Here is a 25,639-nt window from a genome sequence, read left to right as displayed (position 1 = left end):
TTCACGTAGGTAAAACTGCCAAGAAACGAGTGGAGAGATGTGTGTGTGAGAGAAAGATTCGCTGGACGAGGAAGAGAGCTCTGCCAACACACCTTATCCTGGATGTTGCCATGAACTTCAAATACTCTGCCCCATTCGCCGGATACAGCCAAGGGGCCTGCCCATCCTGAAAGGACACCACCACGTCTGGCCCCGCAGCTGGCATTCTCTGCAACAACAGGGAAGAAACGGGCAGGAAGCACGCGTTCAGCGGGGCAGTACCTGCCTCTGGAAGGAGAAGGCGGTTCTGTTAGGACTGCGAGGTCCTTGGCTGGTGACCCACCATCTTGCCAACTGCCCCTTTGGGCTAAGATCAACAGGGGTGACAGCTCTCCAAAAACCGAATGGAGATTATTTGAAACCTGAGTTAACAACAAAAGAAATGAAGGCAGAGAGCACGCTTTTGGCTCTTGAGACATAAACTCAAGCTCACAGAGGCAACAAGGCCTGCTACTGGCTCTCCCTGGCTTCCTTCCCACCCCCAGGGAAAGGAGAAATTGGGAAAATAGCCCGCCACCCTTGCTTCCAACAGCCTGCCCGTCCCCCAGCCTCCTCCACACTTGGTCAGTAGAGGGCACTGCCTCACCGCGCTCTCACCGCAGCCCTGGCTTTGCAACTTGATCCCTGAGTCCACACAAAGACCACAGCTGACGTATTGCTTGTGCTTTCACGAGAGAAAGCAGCAGCGAAACACAGACTTTGCTTTTTTGTGATATGATAGCACTTACGTAAAAAGTACACAGGAAAACGACTTGAAAGAAATATACCCAAAGGTAACAAGCCTTTGCTTACTGGAGTCAGAACTTGGTTTTTCTTTCATTATTTTCTATGCTGTTTTCTACCAGCTTGTCTTCCTCTCAGAATCAGAAAAGCCTGAGGAGTCTTCAGGGGCTCATGAGTCATCTGCAGTTGGGGTTGGGGAGGCTGCAGCATGGGGTCCCAGGCTGTTGGAGAGGCATTTCCTGCATAACTGAACGTATCTGTACCTGGGCTGAGCTCAGGGAAGTAACAGACACTAGACACAGTCCCCGCCTTCCAGGAGGTTACAACATGATCACAAAGTGAAGGGGTAACGGCTGAGAAGGCTCTGAGGGCAGAGCCTGGCACAGGGCATTCAGGGAAGGCTTCCTGAAAGAGGCAGTATTTGAGCTGACATCCGAGGCAGGGAATGCGAGACATATCAGACGCACAAGCGTCCACATGAACAAAGACGCAGAAGCACAAAACAGGAAAGGAAAAACAGGCTGCTGGTTCTAAGTTGGAGGCTTTCGGATGAGAGAGACCATTCCTGGGAACCAGGCACAGAGACCTCCATCCCAAAGGCCCCCTGCAGGGCCCCAGCAGGAACACAAGCGTCACCCACAGCTCTCTGCCAGAGAGAAAGCTGCCAGGTTCCTCTACTGGACAGATCACAGGATCTGAAGCCGCACGGAATAACACACTCATCACTTCACAGATCTTCAGAGGATAATCTGAATTATCAGCATTTCATTAAAAAAAAAATCAAACACATGCAATAGGAAAACAATACAAAAACTGAAGAACATTAAAAAAAAACCAACCCTGTTGAATTAGGAGGCTCATAGGTGTGTGGGCCACCTATAAATGACTGCACAATGAGAGAGGAGGCTTGGGACAGACAAGGGAAGCGTTAATGTAACATTCAATTATCCTACTGCACCCTGGCTGACTTTACTCAGTCAAATTAGAATACATTTTATACTGACTATTTTGACATTTGCTTTATTTGGCAAGTAAAACGAAACTGATCCAATTTTCTTGCAGCCATTGTAAACCATAAACGGAACAACAAGAGGTTATAAAATACACAAGCCTTACAAGGCTCCTTCTGACGTGTTACCCCCAGCTTAGACCCTCTGTGGCCTGTGTTCCCGCATCCCCTGGAGTTCCCAGTGACTGTGCTCTCGTGCTGACTGGCTAGCTTCTGGGCGGGAAGAGGGCGCACCTCCTACCTTAACTGGGATAGTGGAGCTCTATCTCACAAAAAGTTAAACCTGCCCAGAGGTGGCGCCTATTTCTAGGCCCTTCCAGACCATATGACGTCAACAGGGAGCAGCTGTAACCTCTCCAAGGTGATGGGTCCGAGCCAACCCCGGGCACGGCGATGGGTCCGAGCTGACCCCAGGCACAGGTGATGGACCCAAGCTGACCCCGGGCACACGTGATGGACCCGAGCCGACCCCGGGTACACGTGATGGGTCCGAGCCGACCCCGGCACGTGTGAGGGGGTCCGAGCTGACCCCGAGCACCTGTGATGGGTCCGAGCTGACCCCCAGCCACGTGTGATGGGTCTGAGCTGACCTCGGGCACAGGTGATGGGTCTGAGCTGACCCTGAGCACGTGTGAAAGTGATCACAGCTGTGACGGTGCTTGGGGCAGTGAGAGAGGAACTCCAAAGGGCTGAACTGAGCTGCTTGAGCCGCTTGAGCCTCATGCTCCTAAACTAAAGACACAACTCTGGGAAGCTCTGGGAAGCTGTTCACTTCTCTTCACCTCAAAGTGAAACTAGAACCTACTTCTCAAGTTTCAGGTGAGGCCAGGGATAGTTACGATTAACCACCACTCTCGGTGTGTGAACCTGTCTTGAGCGAGAAACACCTGTCTTTCGGAAAAGTCCTGAAGGACAGGCCTCTGAGCTGCCAGCTCCTGCAAGCACATTCCCCTGAAGGCAGGGGAGGCTCAGCGGAGAACAGGGCGTGAGGGACCAGCCATGCCACTCTCTCCTCTGACTTCTGGGGTGCAGGGTGTGGACCTTGGGGCGTGCGCAGGGGCAAGCGCCCAGTAACGGCTTTGTCCTGCTCCTGACCGATTCTGTCACCGCTGTTCGCCCAGATAGAAGCTCTGAGACCCCCTCTCGTTAACGCTCATCCACCTCCCATGGCACTGCCTCACCACTTCTTACTTGCTCGTTTACTTTTGTAATTCCTTTCTCAGGTTCAGTCTATCATTGCTGTTTGCTCCTTGTCCTCAAATAATTTACTGCTAACGATACAGAGGTTTTTGATCAGATAGAAAGTGTTGAGATTACTACTCAGGTAATCTGCTATTACCAGATTTCTGCTCCGGCGGAAATCAGGTTAAATCAGGTACAGAGACCAGTCTGCTCAGCCACGTTTCTTTGTGGAAACAACTATTGAAATGAACAGCCCTTGAAAAACTTCTCGCTGTTCTCTCATACCTGAACTACCTGTTTCTTAGTCTGCACCTCTTTGGGAAAAGAAACAATATGGAAATGAACAAAATCACTTACCAACTCTCCTAGAGTGAAACGAGTTGCTGGCTAAGGCAGAGAAGGAACTCCACCTTCCATGGCTAGCCTTCCTAACAGCAAAGCTACAGATCATGTGACTGGTTGCAGCTATGAACTCTTTAGAATAACAAGCCCATTTTAAGCTGCATATTCTGCTATTTTAGAAGCCTGCAGAATATGTACAACAGAACATAGAACGGCTTTTACATTCATGTAATGAAGATTTCTAACCGGTTTTGCAAAATTTCCTCTAAAGGTATATTGCTCCAGCAGTATTTCTGCAGATCCTAAGTGGAGGTGTTTAAGAAGTTACGCAGGGGGACCCAAGACCACATTCCTCTGGGACATGCATAACAGAACCGTGCCACAGACAGGGCCTCACCTGGGAAGGTTGGGGGCTGGGGTGGAAGCAACGGATGACGGGGAAGGCGTTGTGGGTTGAGATGAATCATGATTTCGTGGTACTCGGCCCATTCGATACCAGATCCCCATGCTGTTCAGCTCCCTTTAAGAGAAAAGAGAAATCCTCATGGAGGCGGTTTAGCATAAAATGACCTGAGCAACAAAGCAGACCGACTCATTTCAGAGGGTCATGGCCTCAGACCTCAGGGAGTCAATTCTGGCCCTTGAAGGTGTCACGGTGCAGAGCCTGAAGTGATGGCAACTGTCCCAACCCCGTAGGCCTGTCAGGCGTGGTCACCTTGCTCCATCCCAGGGCCTGCCGTCCTACATATATGCTGTCAACGTGTTCCTCGGTTCTGAGTCTGCAAAATTCTTTTTACTCTGTCATTTCATTGAGGGTACTTGTGCCATAATCCACTTCAAGAGGGCAGACCACCTGTGCCCGGTGTTGAACTGCCAGAACAGGCCCCACCCAGCTCCAGGCCACGCCCCTCCTCCAGGATAAGGCCCCTCACTGCCCGTCATTCTCAGGGCCTGTCTGGGAGACATCTTGGCACCACAAAGCGCTAGGCATGTGCCCCATGAACCACCACAACTGAGGGTGGTGACGCAGGGGCTGACCACTGGCCACGTCTGGCTTCCTGTTACTTGACCAGCATACCTGCCCAGCCCCACCTCACAGTCAGGTGCCCAGGAGACAGGTGTACTCTTTGGAATTGTCACCGGATTATCTCAGCCACATCCAACTTCCGACTTCTCGGCTGCCCCCATAGATCCACATCTTGGGATGTAGAGGAAGGTCCTCTCTCCAAAAAACGAGGACAGATTTGCTCAGTGGATTCTTCTGGTAGCTTCTCTGTATCAGTACATTGCAGGAACTATTCTCAACCAGTCGTGTCTTATTAGCTGGTTGAGTCTAATCAGCTGCACTGACTTTGCCACCTCTCGGTCACGGCCACAGTCAGGCCTTGGAGGAGCTGTTCCTGGTCTGAGGTTTCTGTCCCTCACAGCTGACAACCCCAAACCTTTGCAAAGTAACCTGTAGGGCTGTGCCCATTTTTAAGAAAAAGTGACTTAAGAGTTCTAAACACTGAAATTTCTTTCCTTACAAATAACACTGGAATTGTCTTCCTCTGGCAAAGAATTTTGCCCCAAGATGAAACAAAAATATACTTTATTTAGCAATCTTCTCAAAATGATATAAGAAAAGGATTCTAGTTTTGATTACCAAGACATATATGGTAAGAATCTATTCTTTAGAATTGCTTAAATTGGTTAAAAATTGAATCTTTGAAGAGTATAGGGTGTAATTTTAAAAACCTGAATACACATAGTAACTGAATATACATAATAGATGTAGCAATTATTAAATTGTTGGTTTCTACTATTTGTATGTAAGTGGCTGTTTCTAAGATACCTGAAGTATGGTTATTTTCTTAACTGTTTTCTACTCTAGTAATCTTGTTTACATAATGAGTTTAAACCGTGTTGCAAAATGGGAGTTTTGAGTGTGTAGAAAGGGTGTGATCACAGAATCCTTCTTAGGGACCTCAAAATCTCAGAGAAGAGCATTTAGATTCCATAGCTGAAGAGTCAAACAAGCTGTTGCGCACCAAGATGAAAATAAACTCCATTTCTGTGACACTTGCTCCCCAAGTGCTTCAAGCAAACACTACAGCTGGCTATATCTATCTATCCACCTATCCATCTATATATCTACCTCCCAGCCTGTGTGCAGCCTTCAAGGAAAGGCCATGGCTTTTTGAGTAGAGAGGAGGGTTTAGGCTCAAATGAGCAAGATCCAGGAAGTTGACCTCCAAAGTCAAGTGGAGAACGCATCCCTGGGGACCCATAGGGACAGGCAAGAAGCCTGCAAAGTCAGCCAGGGAGATGGCACGTGGCCAAGAGGCCAAAAACCATCTACCACACTGTTAATCTGAGAGACCCGAATTTCAGAGGCCTGATGGGTGAACATCTGTTATCTCTTGAATAGCCAGCACCCCTCCATCCCCCTTCTGACTCTCTACCTCCCCTCTGCACTTGGGAAAGACACCCCTCATTCCTAGTTGCCCCCATTTCTTCATCAGCTGAAATAGGTCTCACCCATAGGTTTCTTGTTTGTTGCTCGTCTCTCCCTTTCTGAATATCAGTTCCAGGGGAGCAGGCTCTTTGCCTCACTCACCGCCATATCCAGGGGCTTTGGCCCTGTGCACCAAACGAGATGCTCCCTAAACTGTGAGGGGGTGAATAAACCGTGGGGAGAGTTGAGGCCTGGTGGTCGGAAAGGAGGCAGCCCCTTGGATCGAGGCATCTGGAAAGACCCCTGAGAGCCTGAGGATGAACACATAGGAGGAAGGGGGAAGGAGAGCCCCCTAGGTGGGGCAGGTGGCGTGAGCACAGGAGGAGAGGTCAGGAGGGTGGTGTCCTGGACTGGCTGTCGTCTGGGTGGGAAGGGCAGAGAGAAGCGCTAAGGCAGGATGGAGGCCCACGAGAGGCAGGCGGCCGAGAGGCTGTGGGTCACACAGGTCTCCGGACCTGGCCCCTGGGAGGGACCTGAGAGCTCTCGGCAGACGGCAGCGACGAGCCTGGCCTTGCTGAGACTTACCCGATGAATGTGTACTGAGGCGGGGCCTGCTTGGTCCGGCCCATGATCCGGATGTCACAGATGGCCGCTTCAGTTGAATCCCGCGGGATAAATTTAATGCACAGCCTCTTCTTCCTAAAAGCCACTTCCTCTGAAGGAAAGGACCACAAGAAGAGGTATGAGTCTTCCAGAGGTGCCCGCATCTCTATTCTCAACACCATGTCTCCCATCATGTTCCCTTCCCGGCAGTGGAAATGACTGGTCATCCAAGATGCCCGACAGAAAGGCCGGGTCGCCACCGCTCCGGCCTGGGGCAGGGTCGCAGTGGACAGTCTTGGTCACCCTGCTCTGCCTTCAGGGCCTGATCCCCGACGCCCACTGCCGGGAAGGGGCCCACAGGGCAGACACACACCTCTGCCAGGAGGAGCCTGGGATAAATCCACGACTGCAACCTGCTCGCTGCTCCAGCCCTCGGACACAAGCACACGACGCCCCCAGCGTTAACACATTTCACTACACAGGCCTTCTCTTTTTCACTTTTTATTACAGAGATTTTCAAGAAGAAGAAGAAGAAGATGAAGTCGCTCAGTCGTGTCCGACTCTTCGCGACCCCATGGACTCTAGCCTACCAGGCTCCTCCGTCCATGGGATTTTCCAAGAAAGAATACTGGAGTGGGTTGCCATTACATTCCCCCCAATAGAGAGGACAGGAAATAAGCTGAATCCACGTGTTCCTATGAACCCAATTCAATACTGTCAACAATGGAGGAACCCTCTCATCTCCTCCCCCACCCTCTTGAGCTCTGCGGAGATTTAAAATGACTCTCCAACACGATGTCATTTCACCCACCAAAATCTTGGAAGGCATCCAGGGCAGGCTTATATATATATATATATTTTTTTTTTTTTAACCATAACCATCTTAATAATAAGATGTTATTATTCTTAACAAACAATGATTCCTTAATATTATCAAATAGTCTGCATTTGGTTTTCTCCATTATCGCAAAAATGTCATTTAGCTGTTGGTTTGTCTGGACCAAGATCCAAACACTGTCTGTGCGTGGCATTTGGTGCTTATGTCTCTCTTGTTCTGTGGTAACCTCTCCACCTACCCTTCATCTTCAGGGCACTCAGGATGGAGAGCTCGGGTCACCTGCTGTATCTCCTGTAACATGGCTGAGTGAAAGCTTTGATTCTACTCAGGTTAGACAGCATAGGCAGGAGCACTCCACGGGTGGTGCACGTACATCTGATGGGTGACGGGATGGATGAAATGTGATGACATTCTTGGTGGGTTTTAGTGCTCTCAGCCTGGTGCCCTGGTTATAAAGCCTAACACCCTGCTCTGGGTGGTCTTCTCATCCCCTGATGACCGTGCCTAGATCCGTAACTTCATTAAAGGTGTCAAATAGCGATTTTCTAATTCTGTCATTCCTTCTGCATTTATTAGTTGGAATTTTTCTATATAAAAAAATCTCTCATTCTTCAACTGCTTGGTCTCCGTGAAACATGCTCTAGTACAGGAAAGGACAGACACATCTGTGATTCTTTTCTCTAATTTATAAAGTCTTAGGGTAATGAGTTGGAGAAGGCAATGGCACCCCACTCTTGCCTGGAAAATCCTATGGACGGCAGAGCCTGGTGGGCTGCAGTCCATGGGGTCGCTAAGAGTCAGACACGACTGAGCGACTTCCCTTTCACTTTTCACTTTCACACATTGGAGAAGAAAATGGCGACCCACCCCAGTGTTCTTGCCTGGAGAATCCCAGGGACTGGGGAGCCTGGTGAGCTGCTATCTATGGGGTTGCACAGAGTTAGACACAACTGAAGCGACTTAGCAGCAGCAGGGTAATGAGTTGCTGCCTAACAACCACAAGGGGTGACCACCCACATGGTTTTGGTTTGTTCATGTGTGGTTTTTAAACCACACATGATGAGTTTCAATCAACTGCAGCCATTCAATACATGGGACAGATCTGGGTTAAAATTCCAGCTCCATCATTTTCCAGCATCCTAATCTTAGGCAAGGGACTTAACTTTTCTGAGCCTTGGTTTCATCATCTAAAAGGGAGTTAATGAAGCCTGACACTGTAGGGACATGGGGTGGATGAAACGTGATGACATGTATGTTTCACTTAGCCTGGTGCCTGGCACGTCGTAAGTGATCAGTAAAGAATAGTCGTGGTCATTCTCATCATAATACTGTGAGGAAGCCTCGAGCACGCAATCTGTGTCAGTGTTTGGCACTGATTTTCAAGGCCTTTCAGTTCTGTTGCAGGAAATAAGCATATTTACATTAGAGAGCAAGACACAAGAGGAAAGCACTGTGTTGCTGTTAGTCTTGATTTTATCAAGGGAAGAGGAGAATCAGGTGCTGATGTTTTGGGATTACCAGCTGGAAACTCAGAAACTTTGTGAATTCTTTTCCTAGGAGAGGAAACTGAGCGCTTGATCAGACATACTAGCTCTGAGTAATAATATTGGAAACTGAATCTAGACCCCGAACATGGGATCCAACAAGCCAAGAAGGGTTACTGCGGGGAGACTGTCCACAGCAACCCTGCAGCTTTAAAAACTATTAGCCAATAAACTCAGGCCTTTGAAAGTGTGAAGGAGGTGAGACCTTTCCTCAAAGTAAACAAAGATGCAGGTATTTTATGTATTTGCTTTGCCAGCTGTTCTTTGCTCCATTCTTCCATTTACAGCAAACCGGGGGTAAGAGATGGAGCCGCTAATTACACATGCTTAAACAGGCCTGACTTTAAGTAAACATATTATACAGAGTCAATAGAAATGTGTTCAGTCATGCTAATGAACACAGAGAAAGGACACAGCACTTTACTAAAACAAACAGTCTTCCAGTTTTTAAGTGCTACATGGATTGCTACAAAACGTATTTTAAGTTAATTACAGCAGTTTCATCTTGCCGGCTGATTAAAAAAAAAAAAATCAGGATCTTAAATGCTCTCAAACGTCCCAGAGCTGACCACAGATTGGATGACCCTAAATGAATAGGTGACTCTATAGTCACCCTTCCTTGTGGGATATGACACCTGTTGGAGACACCAGGACCCAACCTCACACTGTCCATGTGGGTAGTGACCAACACACCCCCAGTCACAGGGGCGACTTCCCAGGATCACGTGGCTGCACAGTAGCTGGACCAGGACTCAATCCTGGGCCTCCTAGCTAAATAGATTCAACAAAGTGAGAGGAAAATGCAGAACGAGAAATTCCTTGACTCTATAGTAAATCAATATAAAGACAGTTTAAGCCACTTAGTTGTCAAAAACAAACGACAATGCAAATTTTAAAACTAAGAAAAACACGGGGAGAAGTAGGAAATTAATACAAGTCAATTTTATTTCTTAAGCAGACCATTCATATAAGTGTAAGCAAAAGGAGCAAGCAAAAACTTGTGAAGATGTTCAGTATTGCTAATAAATAACAAGTAAAAATTAAATAAAATGAGAATAGTAAAGCTAAATTAAAAATATAAAGCCTATGCTGACAGGCCTGTGAAAAAAAAGTACAAGTTGGTATCATCAGGGGCAACGCGAACTGGTGTTTCTGGAAGTTAATTCGACAACAGAGGGTAATAAAGCCTATCTTTACTGAGCTCATCCTCTGAGCTGTGTATGGCAGGTACCTTACGTGATTCAAAGATGAATTAAACACAGGTCTTGCCCTTTAAGAAAGAGGTAAGTATCAAAGACATTCAGCAATATGTGAACCGTGAACTTCCTGATGTTCAAGCTGGTTTTAGAAAAGGCAGAGGAACCAGAGATCAAATTGCCAACATCTGCTGGATCATGGAAAAAGCAAGAGAGTTCCAGAAAAAGAGCTACTTCTGCTTTAATGACTATGCCAAAGCCTTTGACTGTGTGGATCACAATCAACTGTGGAAAATTCTGAGAGAGATGGGAATACCAGACCACCTGACCTGCCTCTTGAGAAATCTGTATGCAGGTCAGGAAGCAACAGTTAGAACTGGACATGGAACAACAGACTGGTTCCAAATAGGAAAAGGAGTACATCAGGGCTGTATATTGTTACCCTGCTTATTTAACTTCTATGCAGAGTACATCATGAGAAACGCTGGACTGGAAGAAACACAAGCTGGAATCAAGATTGCCGGGAGAAATATCAACAACCTAAGATATGTAGATGACACCACCCTTATGGCAGAAAGTGAAGAGGAACTCAAAAGCCTCTTGATGAAAGTGAAAGTGGAGAGTGAAAAAGTTGGCTTAAAGCTCAACATTCAGAAAACGAAGATCATGGCATCTGGTCCCATCACTTCATGGGAAATAGATGGGGAAACAGTGGAAACAGTGGCAGACTTTATTTTTCTGGACTCCAAAATCACTGCAGATGGTGATCGCAGCCATGAAATTAAAAGATGTTTACTCCTTGGAAGAAAAGTTATGACCAACCTAGATAGTATATTCAAAAGCAAAGACATTACTTTCCCAACAAAGGTCTGTCTGGTCAAGGCTATGGTTTTTCCTGTGGTCATGTATGGATGTGAGAGTTGGACTGTGAAGAAGGCTGAGCGCCAAAGAATTGATGCTTTTGAACTGTGGTGTTGGAGAAGACTCTTGAGAGTCCCTTGGACTGCAAGGAGATCCAACCAGTCCATTCTGAAGGAGATCAGCCCTGGGATTTCTTTGGAAGGAATGATGCTAAAGCTGAAACTCCAGTACTTTGGCCACCTCATGTGAAGAGTTGACTCATTGGAAAAGACTCTGATGCTGGGAGGGATTGGAGGCAGGAGGAGAAGGGGACGACCGAGGATGAGATGGCTGGATGGCATCACTGACTCGATGGATGTGAGTCTGAGTGAACTCCAGGAGTTGGTGATGGACAGGGAGGCCTGGCGTGCTGCAATTCATGGGGTTGCAAAGAGTTTGACATGACTGAGCGACTGAACTGAACTGAACTGAACTGAACTGAAGCTAAGTAAGTAAGTAAGTAAAGTCACTCAGTCGTGTCTGACTCTTTGTGACCCCGTGGACTGCAGCCCACCAGGCTGCTCAGTCCATGGGATTCTCCAGGCAAGAATACTGGAGTGGGTTGCCATTTCCTTCTCCAGGGGATCTTCTCGACCCAGGGATCGAACCCGGGTCTCCCACATTGGAGGCAGACGCTTTAACCTCTGAGCCACCAGGGAAGCATGAGGTGGGTAGTGTTGCCCCATTTTACAGATGAGGAAACTGAGGCCCAGGAAGGTGAAGTCATTTGCCCAGGGTCCCTCATTTGTAAGTGGTAGAGCCAGACTGCACATTAGGCGAGACTGATCCAGAGTCCAAGTTCCCCGCCCGTGCCAAGTGCAGTCTGTGCTAACGGAGGAAATGACGGGCATTCAGGACCAGAATTGAATGGGCTTTCTACCACTGTTCTTCACATTTGCCTACTTTCCTCCTGCCCTTCAACAAATGTGTGCTGTGCCAAGCAGCTGGAGAGTAGTAGAGAGCAGACAGGGCTCCTGACCAGCTGATTACAGTCACCCTCTGGACTAAGCCTCTTGTGGGTTCTTTTCCTGGGCTCATCTCTGTATCCCAAAGCCAAGTCTGCAGAGCCCACAGGAGACAGGCACCCACAGCAGCTGACTGAGGAGAGAAGAGAGCCTGCTTTACACTTGCATCTAGAGATCAGAGCTCACCCTACAAAGACATGGGCTCTGACATTCGGAGTTGAGGGAAAGGGCCTCTCTGGCAGGGAAAACAACAAAGCAGATCCGTCGAGTCAGAAAAGAAGGGAGCACAAACGGACTTCCCTCGTGGTCCAGGGGTTAAAAATCTGCCTCCAACACAGCGGGGCGTGGGTTCGATCTTTGGTCTGGGAAGATTCCACAGGTCGCAAAACAACTAAGCCTGTGCACCAGAGCTTGGAACTGCAGCTACTGAAACCCACATGCCCCAGAGCCTGTGGCCTGCAACGAGAGAAGCCACCACAACCAGAGAAAGCCCATGAGCTGCAACAAAGACCCAGCACAGCCATAAATGGACAAACAGAAGGGAGCTTTTTAAAAAGAACGAAAAGAAAGATGCACAAGAGGGCACGGTGAGTGGCTTCATCTGGGTCAAGCACAGGTGCCTGAAGATGAGGAAGATGTTTGCAGAGGAAGGTCAGGGCAGGCGTAGAGGACCCAGGACCCAGTAACCTCAAGTACTTGTAAACTTATCACAAGAAAATCATTCAAAATCTATACATATTCAAACTGACCTACAGATTGAACACCATTCCTTATCAAAATCCCAGATAGTTTCTTTGCAGAAATTGACTAATTTTAGAATTGGTGTGGAAGTTTGAGGGACCCAGAACAGCCAAAATAGCTTGAAAAAGGAGAACAAAGGTGGAGGATTGTTGGTTTCAGAACCTGCTACAAACCTCCAGTAATCAAGACTGTGGTTTTGGATAAGGCACGACCTATGGATCATAGCAAAAGAACTCAGAGTCTAGAAACAAACCTTCACATTTACAGTCAACTGATATTCAGCAAGGATACTAAGACAATTCAGTGAGGGAAAGGACAGTCTTTTCAACAAATGATTCTGGAAAAAAAGAATAAATCTGTTGTATATCAACTATACTTCAACAAAAAAACATTTTTTTAAAAGAATAAACTTGAACTCCTATCTTGAACAGTTCACAAGCATTAACTCAAAATGGATCAAAAACCTAAGTGAAAGAGATAGAACTATAAAACTCTTAGAAGAAAACATTGGCATAAATCTTGGTGACCTTGGATTTGCAATGGTTTCTTAGGTATGACTCTAAAAGCATGAACAAAGGAAAAAAACAGATAAATGGAACTTCATCAAAATAGAAAACTTTTCTGTTTCAAAGGACAGTATCAAGAAAATGAAATGAATGTATGTCAACTATACCTTGATTTCAAAAAAGAAAATGAAATGAAAACCCACAGAATGGGAGAAATCTTTTTCCGATCATGTAACTGATAAAGGACTTACATCTAGAATATATGAAAACATTCTTATAACTCAATCATAAAAAGAAAAACCAATTTTAAACAGGCAAAGAATTATAACAGCCATTTCTCTAGAGAAAATATACAAATGGATAATACGCATATGAAAAAGTGTTCACCATCACTAGCCACAAGGGAAACACAAACCAAAACCACAACGAGAGACCCCTGCATCCCCACTAGGATGGTTAGAATTAAAAAGAAAGATAACAACAAATGTTGGTGAAGATGTGGAGAAACTAGAACTTTCAAACCCCGCTGCTTGGAATGTGGAAGGGTATAGCTCCTTTGAAGAACAGTTTGGCCTTAAAAAGTTAAATATAGAGTTACTATATGACCTAGCAACTCCATACCTAGGTGTATATCCAAGAGCAGTGAAAACATATGCCCACACAAAAGCTTGCGCATCCAGTGTTCAGGGCACCATTATTCACAATAACCCAAAATGAAACAACCCAACTATCCATCAACTGAATGGATATGCAAAATGCTATATCCATATAATGGAGTATTACTTGGCAATAAAAAAGAATGGAGTATTGACATGCTACAACATGCACCTATCTTGAAAACTTATACTAAGTGAAGGGAGCCAGACACAAAAGACTACAGATGATATGATTTCACTTACATGAAACGTCTAGAATAGGCAAATCTATGCAGCAAGTAGATAAGTAGTTGCCTATGGCTGATAGAGGGTAGGGAGGTGAGGACTAGGAAGAAAAGGAGAGTGATTACTAGTGGGTACACAGTTTCTTTGGGGGTAATGAAATTTTCTAAAACTGTGTTGATGGTTGCACAACTCTGTGAATATACTAAAAACCATTGGGCTGCAATTTTAAATGGGTAAATTGTATGGTATGTGAATTATACCTCAATAAAGCTGTTATCCCAAAATTCAAATATATCAATATATAAAATCTATCAGTAAAAGATGCTTCAACACATGCTTTTTCAGGGCGGCATTGTGGTTAAAAGCGTGGGGAGTCACGCTTCTGTGTGTAATCTGGTTATTTCCCTACTTCTAGATGTGTTGTTGTTGTTCAGTCACCCAGTCGTGTCCAACTCTTTGTGACCCTATGGACTGCAGCACACCAGGCCTCGCTGTCCCTCACCATCTCCTGGAGTTTGCCCAAGTTCACATTCATTGCATTGGTGATGCCGTCCAACCATCTCATCCTCTGAAGCCACTTCTCCTTTTGCCCCAGGAGTCTTCTCTAGGACCACAGTTTAAAGGCATCAATTCTTTGGCATTCTGCCTTCTTTACGGTCCAGTTCTCACAACATTATGTGAGCACAGGAAGACACAGCCTTGACTATATGGACCTTTGCTGGCACAGTAATGTCTCTGCTTTTCAATGCACTGTCTAGGTGTGCCATTGCTTTCCTGCCAAGAAGCAATCGTTTTCTGATTTTACGGCTGCAGTCACCATCTGCAGTGATTTTGGATCCCAAGAAGAGGAAATTTGTTCCACTATTTCCACCTTTTCCCCTTCTATTTGCCATGCAGCAATTGGGCTGGATGTCCATGATCTTAGGGTGTTTTTTTTTTTTTTTTTAATATTTAGTCTTAAGCCAGCTCTTTCACTCTCCTGCTTCATTCTCATCGAGAGGCTCTTTAGTTCCTATTCACTTTCTGCCATTACAGTGGAATCATCCACATATCTGAGGTTGTTGTTTCTTCTGGCCTATCTTGATTCCAGCTTGTAACTCATCCAGCCTGGCATTTCTCATGATGTGCTCAGCGTATAGGTTAAACAAACAGGGGGACAGCAGACAGCTCTGTTGTACTCGTTTCTCGACCTTGAGCTAATCAGTCGTTCCATACAAGTTTCTATCTGTTGCTTCTTGACCTGCATATAGGTTTCTCCAGAGACAGATAAGATGGTCTGGTATTCCCATCTCTCTAAGAGCTTTCTACAGTCTGTCATGATCCACACAGTCAAAGGCTTTAGTGTAGTTGATGAGACAGAGATAGGTGTTTTTCTGAAATTCTCTTGCTTTCTCTATAATCCAGCAAATGTTAGCAATTTGATCTCTAGTTCCTCTTCCTTTTCTAAACTCAGCTTGGACATCTGGAATTTCTTGGTTCGCATAATGCTGAAGTCAAGCGTGCAAGATTTTAAGCATGACCTTGCTAGCATGGGAGATGAGTGCAATTGTCCAAAGGTGAGCACATTTCTTTGGTACTACCCTTCTTGGGAATTGGGATGAGGGTTCACCTTTTCTAGTCCTGTGGCCACTGCTGGGTCTTCCAGATTTGCTGACATAATGGATGCAGAACCTTGATGGCATCACCCTTTAGGGATCTGAATAGTTCCTCTGGAATTTCATTGCATCTACTAGCTTTATTAACAGCAGTGCTTCTTAAGGCCCACCTGACTTCACACTCCAGAATGTCTGGCTCCGGGTGACTAACCACTCTGTCGTGGTAATCTGGTTCATTAAGATCTTTCTTATATAGTTCCTCTGTGTATTCTTTCCATTCCGTTCTAGATGTGTAACCTTGGATAAGCTCTTTAATCCTTAAGTTGCTACTGCACCTCATTTTTCTCATATGTGAATTGAGTATGAATTAATAATACCTATCTCCAAATAGGTACCTATCTTCAGGGGTCTTCTGAAGATCAAATGCGATCAGGAACATAGAACATTTATGACAGGGGCTACATAGTAAATACACACTAAATACTGACTGCTGTGAAACTATTAGCTAATACATGTAAATAACAAATGACTAGAAGTAGACCAATGTCCAAAAGTGAGGAGAGCATCAAGAAAAGTATGCTACCCATGGAATCCACTTGTTTCGTTAAAATAATAGCTATGTGGGGTCTGTGTAGATATGGAAAGTCTGATTTATAAGAAACATTTGCAGGAAAACAGCCCCCCCCCAAAAAAAAGTAGGTCTAAAATAGGGAAAACAAAGAATGTGTGACAAAAAGTGAGATGCAAAGTTTCATAATGGATCGTGTGTCATAGAGGATGGATTCTCTGGATTTCTTTTTTATTTGCCACATTACTCTTGTGGATATATACACTGCTGCTGGTGGTCCTAAGTCATATAAAATAAAGCAAGCTAGTCGCCTTACATCAAACTGAGGAGGGTCAACCCCCCAGAGGTTTCCAGCACTGTTTAGGAGCTGATGCCACGACAAGAACCTCAAACTGCCACGTGATCCTGGAGAAGCTTCCAACGTGTCAGCCACTCCTGCTCCATGTGGTTCAGGGTCTTCCTTCAATTTCAGATCTTGAGGACTCTAACTCGCAGTCTTTCTGGTTCTGATTTTTTCTGTACTCTTCAAGAACCAAAAGTGGGGGTATAAGGGCACTCGTATTCCCTGAGCGTCTTTTCTTTTTTTCCCTTTTGCTTCTGGGTCTTGTGTGAAGCCTGGCTTCAGCATCGCAGGAGGATGGGCTAAGGACAAACTATAACCGGTTTCCCGAGTGAACTGATTCAGCGGGGAGCCCCATTCTCAGAGAAAAGGGTGAGTTCTGCTCACTCGCACGCCCCTACCCAGAACACGCCAAAGGAGAGCCGAGTCAGACACATGTCAGAAGCAGCAGGGTTTATTTGTGGGTGCGCAGTGAGGCCACCTAAAACGTTTCTGAAGCAAACCGCACATAAAAGTGTCTACACACACACCTGGAGGAAGAAAACTCTCACTCTGGTGAGTAGAGTCAGAGGGTGACTCACGTGTGTCCACCGTCTCCTGAATCGGGATGAAGCCGACGGGCAGAGTGTCCTTGATGTCGATGAGCTTCATGTCCACTAACACGTTCCCTAAATGGCTCTTGGGGAGAAAGGAGAGAGACACAGATGATTAATCTGAACACGCCTGTGGTGGGTCTGCCATTCTGGCTTCAAAACGTGTATTTAACACAATGACTCATGCAGCTTTACGACAGCAGGTTAATTAGAGTAGGTGCCAGTTAATGATCCCCAGCGGCTACACGGGGACTCTGGTGGCCCCCAGAAAAGGATTTCGTCTGCAGAAACTCAAGGCCACTCACTTAGACGTAGCCTTGGTTAGCAGAACAAGTGGCCCAGGCGATGCCTGAGAGGTAACCGAGCAGAGGGCAGCTGTGTAGCCATGTCCCGGGGCCACGTGGCCCCTTAGCCCTGAGCATCAGATCTCAGGACAGCAGGTTTAGAAGAGCACATTCCCGGGGTGGCTGTTGCAGCGGGAGGCGGGGGAGCTGCATCTCTAACAGAGAATCAACCACACTCCCCAATGGTCGCTGGTCTCTGCATACTGACACGCATCTCAGTGGCTAGGTATGTTCTGTAAAACCCCACGAATCGTAAACTCACACAGGGTGGGAAAGCTCTGCTGCCTAATATTACACAGCTTCTAGAATGGCGTGCACAGGGGCCTCTTTAAGCCTCTACTTAGTGGCAGTGCACAGGGCCCGCAGTGCACGGTTTTCCGTAACCTAAGCAAAAATATCTTCGAAGATGGCATGCCGTCCTATAACTGCGAGAGAGAATTCTCTGCAAATGCCCTGGCCCTTGCAGCCCACATTTCAAGCTGGAAATGAGCTCTAAAGAGATCTACCCTACAACTTAAACAAAGTGGGGCCACCTCGGAGGTTTCATTAACATCTTCAGAGTCATTTACAAAACTTAGCTCCCCCTCTCTCTAGAGCCAGTTAGAAGAAGAACGATGTCTTCCCATCCCAAATCTCTGTTAGGATGCTAACAATGCATTTGGCATGCCCATCTTCCAGAAATGCCCAAGCCCCCGTAAGCACACGTGCAGTTTACTTGTTCTGCATTCCCAGATGACCCCACCACCGTGCCCTGCACAGCAGTTCCTCCGGAGTCAAGCCTGGCCTGCTCAGAGAAGGATGTGGCCCTCAGTCTCTGTGGCCCCGCCTGCCCTGCCCAGTGCCAACATCATCACTGAAAACTAAGAAGGCAACTCCTATCATCTATACTCCATGCTTTGTTCTCTCTTGGCATGCTCAACTTTCCTTCGTATCAGTTTCTAATGGCATGTTTGTGAGGTTTTTATGTAGTATCTGCTTCCCCACCAGGGTTTAAGAACCACGAAGACCAAAATCATCTCTGCTACTACTATATATCCAAGCCTAGCAAAGATCTTGCCAAACAATAGGTACTCGATAATTACTGCTGAATAAATTACTATTTTGGGGTACATTTTCAACCAGACGGACCACTCAGAATCCGAAATCAAAATGGACTTGCTCGGACGACAAATCTAAATAATGCCAGCAAAAATATTAAAAGTATATTTAGTAAGTGCGTTATAAACCAAAAGTACACAAATGAAATAAATTCCTGAAATTTAGCCATGAAGGTCAAAGTGTCGAGTGTAAACTATGACCAGTGTTTTCTCAGCACTGTGGTCAGAAAGCCGTCTCTCTCAAAAGCTGGTATTTGTGGAGGATTTAAAATGATTACATTTCAGGTAGCTGGGTCTCGGGAAAACAACGCACAGGCCAGCACAGCAAGTGGAGAGCGGAACCCTAACACGGAATAAATCTCTGACCGTGGAGGAAGGGTTTGAACCATTAACCCAACTCGCAAACATCAGCTGCTTTCAGAATCGCCTGATCTAATCTATCTTTTTTTTTTTTCCATGGCAGTTGCTTTTCCATGTCATCACTGCTTTCTGCATTGAGAAATTAACAGCTGAATATGTTTCCCTGTCCTATAGATGGATGGGCGTTCATCAATATCCTTCTCCAACGTCTTCTATCTGACAAGTTGGGTTTTAACAGAAGTCAACTGCAAACCACTTAGCGACCTCACCCTCCACACTCTACGAACGTCCCTGATCATAAAGCCAGAATGTCGGTGGTGCAGCCATTAAAAGAGGCATGAAGACCCCCCTCTGGTGCACACGGAACAGGAGGTTGCACTGTGCTTCCTGCAGCCCAAGTGAGGTCCCTTGGTGCCCCGGGCTGCCGCTGCACCGGGTTTAATACAGTAGGTCTGCGACACCATTAATTTTGCCTGTTCCTCTCCCCTCCCCCATCCTGTGCTCTCTTTCATTTCCTCCTCATAAATATGAAGAACGTATTCCCAATCCTTGTTGAGCAAATGATTCATGCCAAAAGCCCAATATGCACTGACTCAGGGTATTTATATTGTCTCTGGTAGCCAGTATTTGCTAGTATACTGTAATTATTTTTGACAACCTTGCATTTAAGGTAGCCACAGATAACCAACTTAATATTCAAATGTTCATAAATCCTTCTGTTTAATATCCTCCCTACCTAATCTATGTACATTATTATTACAGGTAATGCAGAAAGTACAGGGCATGAAAAGTGCAATTAATCTCGATCCTTCCCCAGGAAGCAATGTCACTCCAAAGCCAGGTTTCTGTGTTAACAGCATTATTGGGGGAAAGGAATTCAGGTTCCAGAGGAGTCTCCCCAAACTCCTACACAGGGAGTCTCAAGTCGCCTAATTAAGAATCTGTCCAGTCCTGAGATTCTACATCCCTCCTTTGCAGTTGTAAAAAATTATGCCATGCAAAGTCTTGGCTCTGACAGCGGGGCTGGGACAGACCGGCTGTAACAGATTAAAATATGGCTCATTCCTGCTCTACTCCTGGGCTGGCAAGGGGGCCCCTGCCGCCCCTTTGAACTGCCTTCCCTCTGTGTCTCACTACAGGACCCATTCATTCTTTTTCTGAAAATAAAATGCACCTAATTTCCTTACTGCCTCAAAAAGGGGGCAGAGGATTCTCCCACTGCCCTTGTCCTCATCTTACACCCTCTCCCACACACACCTCACCATGCCTGGCTGGCCCTCATACAGTAAGAGATACAAAGTAGGCACTCAACACACATCTCCTGAATGTTCGACAAATGATTAGATCGACATATTTTCTACCATCCACTTACCCATGACACTAAAATTAACAAGCCCCAGTGACTTCTCTCTGTCATTTTTTAACTTGTTAGTGTCCCTACTCCAAAGGATCAGGGGCTCTTCTGGCCAAGAGTACCGACACCCTATATATAGGCTTCAAGGAAATGCAACAAAAACAGCCAATGAGATCGTCTGTCCTCTGCAGCTGCGGGCTCCACTTCAGCAGGAGGGGCCGAGGCTGAGTGGAGGTCAGGAGTGAATGTGTGAAACCACTGGGCAGAGCAAGGGTGTGGACACGAGCTGCTCAAGCCTGGGGAGGTGGTCCCGCAGCCCTGCGCAGTGAAAACGCCGACTTCCTGCGGAAAGGGGTAGCCAGGGGCAGAACAGAGGTGACAACAGCTAAGAATATGGATGGTTTCAAATAGGGTATAGGTAACCTCCAGGGACAAAGGTGATGAGACAGCGCCATAGGTGTTTATGGACGCAGGATGGAGGGATGGAGCCAGGGGCGCTGCCCGAATGTCACAGGCCTGACGTCTAGAAAGGTAACCGGGCCTTCAGACCTGCCCCTGGGGTCTCCTCACTGCTCTGTGACCCAACCTCAGACCTGCCCCTGGGGTCTCCTCACTGCTCTGTGACCTGAAGGTCCTGCTCAGACCCACCGTGGGCCCAGCTGCCAGGAACTTCCCTCCTCCATCAGGAGCTCTGTCCTTTACAGCAAGCATTTATTACTCTCATCATGAGTGGGAAAAAATGAGAGCAACGAGTCCTCCCTGAGTATGTTAGAAATCATTTTCCTAACAATCACTTATCAACAAATGGGAACGGCTGCTGGACAAAAGTGCGGACCACAGATCCATGTGACGAGCCACAGCCAGAAAATGCTGCAGGGACGCACGAGGACTGTGACAGGACCACGGGGCTGTGAGCTTGTGACGGAGAGAAAGATGGTGACCTTTTCCCTTCCAGGCTTCTGAATGGGGATGCTTGAACCTGTTTTTTTTTTTTTTTAATCACTTATGAACATATTTTATTGTTGCCATAAGATTTATAAAAATTATAAAAATGTTTCCCATCTGATTTTTTTTTTGCATTTAGGCCCAAAATAAAATGGCACCCCTAAAAATGAAAATCTGACTGCTCCCTATTAGGGTTAGGGAAGACAGGTGTCCTTAGACAAGCACATAAACTCCCTGATCTCAGGAGCTATTACTTTAAGAGTCTGAGGATGGAGGCAGCATATTTGCAGAGTGCCCAGGACAGGCCTCACATGGAAGAGATACTCACAAGAGCCACTTCTCTTTTTTCTAAACCACCTATTAGAACATCTTTAGTAGGTGCCTTTAAAATTTCCTAATTTATGGGCGTAAGTATTAAAAACAACACAGTAAAAGTTATCTGCATGTGAGGTGGATATCTACCTGCCCAAACAATGAAATGTCACGTGGCAGAGAGACCTGGGGAGAAAGTCAACACGGCCGGATCTTGGGGAGGGGTGACCGGGGGGCATCTTCTGGCTGTGTTCCCCTCTGTTGGTCAGCTTTAAAGCCAGCTCCCCTGGAAGATGCTCACGCCATACTACCCTGCAATTTGTTACTCGGATGAAAGGCAGGCTGGATGAGAGCTGTGAGAGAAATCTTTTCCGTGTTTCCTTTGGAAAACGGGTTTTAATGGAATTCACTACACACTTGGGTATGTGGTTAATAATACTGTTAATAAATGAAACCCAGCGGTGGTTGCTGATCCTACCCTGTTTACTTAAAACCACCGATAAATTAACACAGCGATGAAAATAAACCACCACCAAAAAAGTGAGGAGAATTTCAAACACGAATGGAAATGACTTGTGCTCTCTTAGCAAACGGAAAGCCACTACTAGACTTACATTTTCTTTGGAAAAGGATCTCGTGAAGCACAGGTATCGGGTAACCTTGGATTTAAATAAGCCGTCTTTCCAGAGGTCAGCGTCCACACCATCTGCTGTCTGAGCGACCTGCACCAGAGAGACAGGGAAGAGGACACAGGTGAGGCAGGGGGCCATGGAGGGCGGGCGTGAGGAGCTTCCGTACCTGCGCCAATTAACTCCGGCCCGGACTCGCACGGCATCTCATTAGTCTACTTCACCAGGCCCTGGGAAGAGATTTTTCTAAGAGGGGCCAAGGGAGAGTGTGAAAAATACAACTTCTAAAAATACTGTCCCTGGGGAAGTCATTGATTAAAGACACTCTGACAAAAGTGCTTCTAATGAGAAAAGAGGAACTTCTGTTTATCATGGACCAAGAAGGCACCAGAGAAGTCAGCACATTAAGCTGCTCATTGCCAGTCACTCCGGGAACAGTACAGGGTGCAGAGGGCAGAATGGGGCATGCAATGCCACCTGAGAGGGGCCCGCCTGCCAGGCGCCTGGTGCGGCTTCCTGCTCCGGGGCTGACTGGGCTGGCCAGGGGCTGCTATCACTGGGCGCGGGGGGCGGGCAGGGCGTCAGAGAGGTCCACCCTGCCCCGCTTCTTTTCAGCACAAGTTCTGTGAGTGGAATTCAAAGTTGAAAACCAGCGTGATAGGAAAATAAAAAAAAAGACTCAGCTGCTAGTTTCTAGTCTCACGGAGGAGCCATATTCTCGTATATGGCTGTAGAAATTTCCCTCTAAGGGCTTCCCTGGGGGCTCAGATGGTAAAGAATCTGCCTGCAATGCGAGAGACCTGGGTTCGATCCCTGGGTTGGGAAGTTCTCTGGAAAAGGGAAAGGCAACCCACTCCCATATTCTCACTTGGAGAATTCCATAGACATAGGAGCCTGGCACAAAGAGTTGAACATGACTGAGCGACTAACACTTTTCACTTTTAGTTTCAAGAAGCGTTCAAGGATGAAGCCAGCCTTGATGTGATTCTTATAGGGCCTGGGCTGTGGGACCAAGGCCATCAGTGGGAAGAGCTCACAAGGAGATGGGAGAGGAGAAGAAGGCTGGCTGGGACACGCTCTCCCCATTCTCTCCACGATGCTCGTTAAGGAACGATCAGGCTCGGTGCTTCTTCCCTCAGCACCTAACAGGCCAGAGGAATCCACATCCTGGCTGCACCCCAAGGGGACTCTGGGAAGACCTTGGAGCAGTGCCCCCTTGGGGAGCAGCGCCCTCTGCAGCCAGCCCCCTGCAGTGCACTCTGGGGTCTCCCTGCTCCTCCTTCTGAGGCTTAGACTGTGGGAGGCATGTGTGCTCAGTTGGGTCCGATTCTTTGCGACCACATGGACTGTAGCCAGCCAGGCTCCTCTGTCCATGGAATCTTCCAGGCAAGAATACTGGGGTGGGTTGCTGTTTCCTTCTCCAGGGAACTGTTCCAATTCAGCAATTGAACCCACATCTCTTGCGTCTCCTGCATCAGCAGATAGATTCTTTTCCAGCTGAGCCAGCGGAGAAGACTATGGGAAGCCTTCTTTGATCTGACAAGCTCCGGGCTGTCCTCACAGACTGCTGAAAACGCCTCTGTTCTTTACAGAAAACTGCCCTGATTCTGCCCCATCCCGTGTCCACACGGCACAGCAGGCCCACACGGCTCGGACTGTCACGTGTGAAGCCAGGAGTGTGGGGGCTGACTCCACCAGGAGGGCCCCGTAGCCCCCAAGGCCACGTTCTCCGAGGGAGCCCCTGAAGAGACCAAAGGCCAACTGGCAAAAGAAAAGTACTTGCTTTCACACTGAACAATTGTTAAGTTCATAAATGCCATGAAGGGGAAAGAAGGGTCCTTATGCTGAATATGCAAAGATGCTTGACCTGAAGTCTGAAGGAGGAATGGTATGGTGACAGTCTCAGGGACAGTCTCGTCCAAGCACGTCACTCCCACAGAAAGAAACACGGCCGAACAGACCAGGCCTTGTCCGCACTTGCCCCCATAACGGTCATACACAAAGTTCCTCAGAAAACCTGAGATTTGAGGCCGTGGCCCCAACTTCTGCTACCAAGGATCCCTTATGCTTTGTTTTCTCCCACAGGTTCCACGTTTGAAAGATTTTTGTTTCCCAAACTGTACTTGTATTTCCTCAGTTCAAAGATGTAGCCATTTGAGAATCACCTGTGTATTTAAAGAAGGCTCCTTTAGGAAAAAAAGAAACATTATGTCAAATTGCACAAACGTATTTCTCAGATGCATTGCAATTTTGGAACCATTAAAATGTGATGAGATGCCACAGGAACAAAGAAAGAAGGGAACCTATGTAGTTTCTCTATAATAAATGTATTATTTTTGATAAATTAAAAAAAAAACAGAGAGTCTGCAGAACACGCAAAGGCTGTGGTACCTCAGAAGAGAGACAGCTGTGTCCAGCCTTCCACGGAAAAGTCTGGGGGTTCAGGAGGGTTTTCCTGGCTACCATGGGGGTGGTTTTCCTGGCTACCGTGACCCCTCATTCAAGGCCATCATTTCCAGGGTTTGAAAATGAGGATTCCCTCCTCTCGCCCCACTGCTAGAATCTTCCCTTTTCTGAATGAGAAGACACCCTGGTATGATGAAGAGGGAAGCAGGAGCAGGCCTGCTCCCTCCTCAGAGGCCCCCTTCTCTCCCTCTGTCCCTGCAGTTAACAGGCCTCCAACCTGCTCTGGAGACCCATTCAACAAGGTCCACCATGGCCCAGCTCTGCCCTGAGCCACAACTCATGTGTGGTGAAGTGAAAACATGTAACGCCCTCCAACCCCAGCAAAGGGGAGTGAGGAGGGAGGTGAGAGTGAGAGAGAGGAGGAGGGAGAGAAGCGTGTGTGGGGGTGTGTGTGCACACACGCATGTGCATGGGCGGGTGTGGGTGTGCAGAGCACAGAGATGCCTGCAGCCAGGGGGTCCATAGTCTGGGATGGATCCACCTCCAAGGCTGCTTGGGGTGTGGGGAGCCCAGATCTGGCTCAGCAGCAGGACTAGGGAAGTGGCCCTGGAGGAACAAGGCTGGGCCTTCACAGCTTGCCTTCCCTGGAGCAGGAGAAGTACCCAGGCAGGTAAAGGTGCTTCCCAACCTAAACTCTCCCCATGGCAAGCTGGACCAGCTACAAAGTAAGTTGGAGAAGGAAATGGCAACCCACCCCAGTGTTCTTGCCTGGAGAACCCCATGGACAGAGGAACCTGGAGGGCTGCAGTCCATGGGGTCCCAAGGAGTCGGACATGACTGAAGTGAATGAGCATACGAGGCAAGTATGTGGTCAGTAGCTACAGGGGTGCCCCGCAGAAGTTCACATCTAATCTCTGTCCCTGTGAACTCAGTCTTGAGTCCCAGGATGGGAAGGGAGGGAGAGGGAGGCAGGCTGGGGGTGGAGGAAGAGGACTCTAGGTACAGCAGACCCCAACCTGGCACTCCAGGCTTAAGCAAGCCCCCACCCCAGAGGGCACTGTGGGGGCAGAGGGGATAATGCACGAGAACTGCCTCAGTGCTCACCCGGGACCCCATGAAGCCAGTGCCAACAGACAGGTCTATGCAAAGGTGATGACCCCACGAAGCCAGCGCCAACAGACAGGTCTATG

At 47.3% G+C, this 25,639-nt stretch overlaps 1 protein-coding gene across 2 annotated transcripts in view; it reads right to left on the bottom strand.

Moving 5' to 3' along the window:
- The window catches only part of MVB12B (multivesicular body subunit 12B), a 194,129-nt gene that overhangs the window by 106,665 nt on the left and 61,825 nt on the right, over positions 1-25,639 (bottom strand). For both annotated transcript variants that reach the window (XM_040225144.1, XM_040225145.1), the window contains exons 3-6: positions 22,029-22,136; positions 16,991-17,087; positions 6,318-6,447; positions 3,693-3,815 (exon numbers count right to left, since the gene is read on the bottom strand). In XM_040225144.1, coding sequence (XP_040081078.1) covers positions 3,693-3,815; positions 6,318-6,447; positions 16,991-17,087; positions 22,029-22,136 — 458 coding nt within the window. The remainder of the gene's footprint in view (positions 1-3,692; positions 3,816-6,317; positions 6,448-16,990; positions 17,088-22,028; positions 22,137-25,639) is intronic.

The sequence above is a fragment of the Oryx dammah genome, unplaced genomic scaffold (assembly GCF_014754425.2).
Source record: "Oryx dammah isolate SB20612 unplaced genomic scaffold, SCBI_Odam_1.1 HiC_scaffold_25, whole genome shotgun sequence".
Lineage (NCBI taxonomy): Eukaryota > Metazoa > Chordata > Mammalia > Artiodactyla > Bovidae > Oryx > Oryx dammah.
This window is presented reverse-complemented; position numbering and strand designations above follow the sequence as displayed.